General features: G+C 35.9%; 1 protein-coding gene across 2 annotated transcripts; it reads right to left on the minus strand.

Moving 5' to 3' along the window:
* Window positions 1–971: 971 nt before the first annotated feature.
* LOC113292660 (expansin-like B1) lies at window positions 972–2,807 on the minus strand. Of its 2 annotated transcripts, none has more exons than XM_026541542.1 (5): window positions 2,557–2,807; window positions 1,985–2,091; window positions 1,693–1,871; window positions 1,490–1,565; window positions 972–1,383 (listed from the first exon to the last, which is right to left on the minus strand). In XM_026541542.1, the coding sequence occupies exons 1-5, from the start codon at window positions 2,711–2,713 to the stop codon at window positions 1,186–1,188; spliced, it is 717 nt and encodes a 238-aa protein (XP_026397327.1). In that variant the 5' UTR covers window positions 2,714–2,807; the 3' UTR covers window positions 972–1,185. The 2 variants fall into 2 exon arrangements, with proteins under 2 accessions (XP_026397327.1, XP_026397326.1); XM_026541541.1 differs by having other exon boundaries at window positions 1,490–1,622; window positions 2,557–2,805.
* Window positions 2,808–5,634: the final 2,827 nt, after the last annotated feature.

A 5,634-nucleotide genomic window follows, 5' to 3' on the forward strand; every position in this document is an offset into this window, starting at 1 on the left:
TAACTGGTACTTGTGAGTTTGGGTTCCTTCGATGAGATGATCATCTGGATCTTTTAATCCTTTTCTTGTTCCAAAATGGGCATGTGTGCTCGTTTTAGAGGAAAAAGTGGGGGTGCAATTGGTATGGTGTCTTCATCTTGGTGCAATGGTGAAAGTAGAGGTGGTGCGCCGTTGGTAGAGCCTGGGATTAGTGGCGGCAGTGTTATTGTGATGGTCACCCAAAAACCGTGACAATAAATCAGGTTTCTTAGGGCAAGTCTTATGCTAGAATCCAAACTACTCCGAGCTTGGAAAAAGTGTGGAATGTCAAATCTAATGGCCTCCAAATTGGGGTCATCCACACCTTTTTCAAGCCAAGTTGGTTTCATGGAAGATACCTTGGAATCCAAATGGCAATCTGAATCGTGTTGAATACTATTCCGAATTGCGCTCAATCTTGTGCTTGGTTATTTCTAAATGTGAAGGTCTCTTTTTTATTGTCAATTTTATGGGTCAAGATTGAACGCAATTTGAAATCGCCTTTTAACGCGATTCTGAATTGCGTTTTGGAATTCACTTTATCCTCCACCATTAAACTTGAACTTCCATGACTAATTCCAAATGTTTAAATCAAATTTGGAAGATGAAATTCTTCCACCATAAAACTTGCTCCTAGCTGGATTGGTCTTATTTGGGCATAACTATTTGGGTCTCTTACCTTCATGTTCGGAAATAGCATTATTGGGCTTGTCCTTGGACCTTGAGGTATGCCGTTTTTCTGTGAAGGTGCATGCATAGTTTGTACACTTTCTATGGCCTTTGTTCATGAGTCGTGATGGTTATGTAAAGGCTGCTTACTCTATGTAAAGTAGCGTTAGTTGCGCTCGTGTCTGAGCTACTGGGAAAGGTGGGAACTTTTTTCACACCTTGTTTGTAACTATTATCTCTCGACTAATACAATCCTTTTTACTCATAAAAAAAAATTAATGCTATGTGAAGTTTCAACTCGCAAAGATATATAATCAACCAAGTTTTACAACATAGATCACAAACGTCACTTCCACACCCAACTTGCTAAGTACAAGTAGAGGCAGCTATAATTTATTATCTCATAAAACTAAATAAAATACATAGATTACTAATCCAAAGATCATATCTAACTAGACTGCGTATAAGTAGAAGCTTAAATGTGAGGCCAATTAAAATCTAAGAGAGCTGAATGGCCGTGTCATAAGCAACCCCTGCTTTCCAAGCACTTGGGATAGCATTGCTGACTTGTACCCACTTTTGTCCATCCGCTCGGCTTACTTGGAACCTTACATTGATGGCACCCTTTGGAGGGCTCGTAATGTCCCAAACTCCTCCGTAGGCTTTCCGCATGCCTCGCCATTCCTTACAATCTTCCTGTACAATCATAATATGTATTCATGTTCGTTAACTGGATATATAACAAAGCCGTAAACATCTTTAGTTCGGTGTAATTAAAAGTTGCAAATGTTGCCAAATATACCTGCCATAGTTCTACAGCAGTGATGTCGCTTTGTCCAGCTTGGTAAATAACTATTAGGGCCAAATATTCGCAAAATCTGCTGTGTTCATGAACCTTAAACATCAGGTTGTACCCTGGGTACTGGCATGAAACCCTGCAAATGATCGAATAAGTAATAAACATATAATTTCATGTCATCTAAACCTTAGGTAAATAAAAACTACCTTTTATATTCTATGTCAACCACACCATAAGCCATCAGATGTTGTGCCATATTTGGAGTAGCCAACTGGGAGAAGCCTCGAGGGCTAAGGATGAAGTCAGTATGATCACCCTCACCGTGATCAGTGACTACAATCGTCATACCGGCCGTGGTGCATAGCTGTGGTATGGTGCATCTTACCTAATTCATTTGTAAAAGAAACAAGATTAGATTGTATTTCGATTTGGATCCAACTATTTTGATCCCCCAGCCAGGGATGTCCAAGTTAATACACAGTATACACTACACTATACCTGATAACAAGCACCACAGCCACTGCCGTTTCTATACAAGTTAGATACTGCTCCTACACCTCCGCCATTAAGATTTCTTCCAAATTCACCGTATCCACAAGCTCCAGCTGAAATAGTAACACGAATTTCCTTGTTACACAAAGTAAAAAATCTAAAAAATTAAATAAGCATATAAAGTTTAAAGAGAAATGTATAAATAAATAAACTATGCAACCACTATCGTTTCATTTTGTATAAATTAGTCCACCACTGGACACTTCTTTCTCGGCACGGCATATATTGCTAATTATTTAAAGGAACTTTTTTTTTTTTAGTTTAAGTCTAGTCGAAAACTTGATCAGATGTTCACAGGGTGACCTTGCCCCTTCAAACACTAATATTTTAAGAGACAATCGAGACCGTATGTTGACGATAAATCTTATGAGTTTCCAAAATTCTTACTACATCAAAATTTGGAGCGAAAATGGAAGTACATACGAGTAACTAGTTTTCAAATAATTTGCGGTAATTTAGTTCATGCATTAGACACTACGAAGGGTACAAAAATGAGAGAGAGAGAGATGATCACGTACTTGGAGTTCCTAAGCAATCAGGGCTACCATAATAAGTTGCCCTAGAACAAGTGAAGGTATCTTGGGAGATACATGGTGAAGGTAAAAGTATGATCATCCCTAGAGTAGTAATAAACAAAACAAAGGAAGCAAAAGTAAAACTAAGTGGCTGAGCCATGGCTAGTTGCGGACTGTGAATGTGATGAGCTAATTACAGAAACCTGGATAGCTTGAGAGAATTAAGAGAGGAATGGTGTGAGGAAGAGAAGACATAACCAAACCCATATTTATAAGTGACGGAAAAAGAGGGATGAGAGAGTCATGAGGATGATACCTACCAACCTTTTCTTCCACTAAGGTTTGATTCCACAAGAGAACTGAAAGTGAGGTGGAGTGGTGAATCAACATGAACACATCCTTGTTTGACTCTTTTAGAATGTAAGCAGCCTTGGGACAATTTGACATGTTTAGGATTGTTTAAATTTATTTATTTTTTTGGTTGGAACAAAATACTTAGGTTTTAGTGGAACACTCTAGGTAATTAATAGCAAATAAAATATCTGAGATTTTAGTGGTAGAACTAAAGTTCTTTTAGTGTATTGCATTTTTCTTTTTCGTAACAAGGGACGAATAACCAAGCCGGGCATGTAACAAGGAACGGGTTTAAGAGAGGGCGCCAAATTTTCTTGCCGTTGTGAACTCTTGTTTGGTGTACTACTTACTATTTCTCTTTTTCACCTTGTTATGTGTACCGTACATGCAAAAATCCATGGTGCCCTGCAGTCCCAAATCCCAATACCTAGTTTTGGTGACAAGTGACACGTATGTCTTGGTCACATTCCATTATATTTTCGTAGTATTTTACTTTATTTTCCTGTGGGTCTTTGGTTGTCAAAACAATACAAGAGAATAAGAAGATATTATGAATGGGATAAGGAGAAGAGTTTGGTGAGATTTCATTAAAACGCTTTATCATAAACCTTAATCAAATAAGATAAGAAGAAGATTCAAGATTCAATGTAAGGAGGCACCGGAGGTAGGCTTATATTTGGTGGCCAAAACCACACTCACTGTGCATAAACAGAGGTGGAGCTATACAAGGGTAAGTGTGTTAATTGCCCCATTTGTTAACTGATTCTGAAGCTTCCCTCGGCGAACTTATATTTGTATACCTTAACCTTAAACCTCTACCTGCCTGTTTGTTTGGAGGAAATGGGATTACTTTCCTATGAATATAATTTCATTCTTATGTTTGGTAAATAACAATCAAGGGCGACTAGGAATATGATTCTTAAAAAGTAAGGAACGAAACATGCCATAAAAGTTACTCTTTGTGACTTAACCATTGATCCTCTCACTACTCCAAATTAAAAGTCTTATTCTAATTTTATGCACATATTTGGAGGACAAAAATTGTATGCAATACCGATTAAAATCTCGTAAAAAATCCAGCGAGCATATCCAAGGATTAAAAATTAAAAAATATATTATATTATCGGGTGTCTTTCGTTAAAATCTTATTTCATGTGTCCAAAGAAGCTACATGGGATGTCTTGTGGGATTTTCCCTAGTTGGTGTATTATAGCCACACCCTATATTCTTGTATCATAATTGGCTTGTGGATAAAAATTAGATACATAGGGAAAAATCTTAAATTATTAGTCACTAGTTTTCTTTTGAGTTCAGAGACGATGGATTTAGATTCTAGAGTTTAAGAACGATGGTTATTTGGGATTACATCTAATGATGTATTATTTTTTACTAAGTGATGAAAAGTGAAGCTCATGTGGACTTTTGGCTTTTGTTTTGGTCGAGTATTAAAGAAAACAATGCACATATATATTATCATCCCTATTTATTCCATGTTTTAATTCTAGCTACTTAATATTACTAATTGATGATAGCAGTTTGCAGATCACATTATTATCTTGAGATTTGAGACACTTTGAGTGTTTGGGAAGAATAATCTTTTGTTCTCTTAATAGACTACTAATTTAATTCAAGTATCTCAGTTATAATTTCATTTAAACATTCTCTACCAAATCATTTGTAGAGTCTAGTGAGCAAAAGATTTAGTAGCAATTTCAGAAAATGAGTCGAGACTTCAACAAAAATATTAATACAACAACAAGTTCACTATTTAATTTAAAAACTCATTACAAATTCTGGATTCACATCTAAACTCTAGTCACACTTGTTATGGTATGTATTTTAAAATATAATATTGTAGTACTATTTAAAATTAAACAAATTGGTGTGCCAATAAAATTTTAGGCCTCCACACTTGTGACCAACGTTCAAGTCTCACTCCATATTCAATCCCCACATTATACAATTAAATAGGGTGCGAACTGGTCTTGAGAGGTCACATGATCCCGGAACTTATTTATTTTTGTTGTTTGTCAACTTAGAATTCAGAACCATTATTCTCTAATCAATACTATTAATTTTAGTTTTTATTGTGTATGTATTTTAACTGTTGGGAATAATTTTATACATGCAATTAATCAAAAATAATTTTCTAGCTCATTGATCTGATTTAATTTCCTTACTGTAAAAATGGTTTTCTGGAAGATATGAATATACAATGTTTTGAACTGTTTTATGCGATTCTGGGCAAGTGTATAAAGAGTAAAAGTTGGTTCTATTTCTCATGATGCATATAAATGAACAACGGAGCGGTTACTTTATCCCATAAGGTTCTTAACAAAACTTCTGCTAGCACAATATTTAGAGACAGAATCGCAAGACACCTTAAAGAGAGTGGCCTGATACATGATTCGTATGTTTGAAATTTGTACTGAGTGATATTTGACTTGTTTTATTTGTTTCCAATAATTTTAAGGTGTTTGTTTCTGTTATGGAGAACGAAATGAAGCATGTTACTGATACCAACGAACCCTTTAAGTTCGAAGCGATTCATTTCATAAGATGTTCTCTCACAATGATGTAGTTGCACTTGATTGTGTCATATGTTCATCCTGGATCTGTAACTGTCAATGAGACTAATACCTTTGTTGCTGGTTCTGCTGCTAATGATCCTTCTTATGCAGGTAATGCCAAATAAAACCCTTATTGCTAAGGGAAACCAGAAAGTGA

The sequence above is a fragment of the Papaver somniferum genome, chromosome 7, assembly GCF_003573695.1.
Source record: "Papaver somniferum cultivar HN1 chromosome 7, ASM357369v1, whole genome shotgun sequence".
NCBI lineage: Eukaryota > Viridiplantae > Streptophyta > Magnoliopsida > Ranunculales > Papaveraceae > Papaver > Papaver somniferum.

Excerpts from the sequence above, each read along its gene's own strand:
- LOC113292660 (XM_026541541.1), bottom strand. The coding sequence starts at position 2,713 with ATGGCTCAGCCACTTAGTTTTACTTTTGCTTCCTTTGTTTTGTTTATT. Across the intron at positions 2,092-2,556 it reads TGATTGCTTAGGAACTCCAA|CTGGAGCTTGTGGATACGGT; the intron begins GTACGTGATCAT and ends TTACTATTTCAG. Across the intron at positions 1,384-1,489 it reads CTGCTGTAGAACTATGGCAG|GAAGATTGTAAGGAATGGCG; the intron begins GTATATTTGGCA and ends ATGATTGTACAG.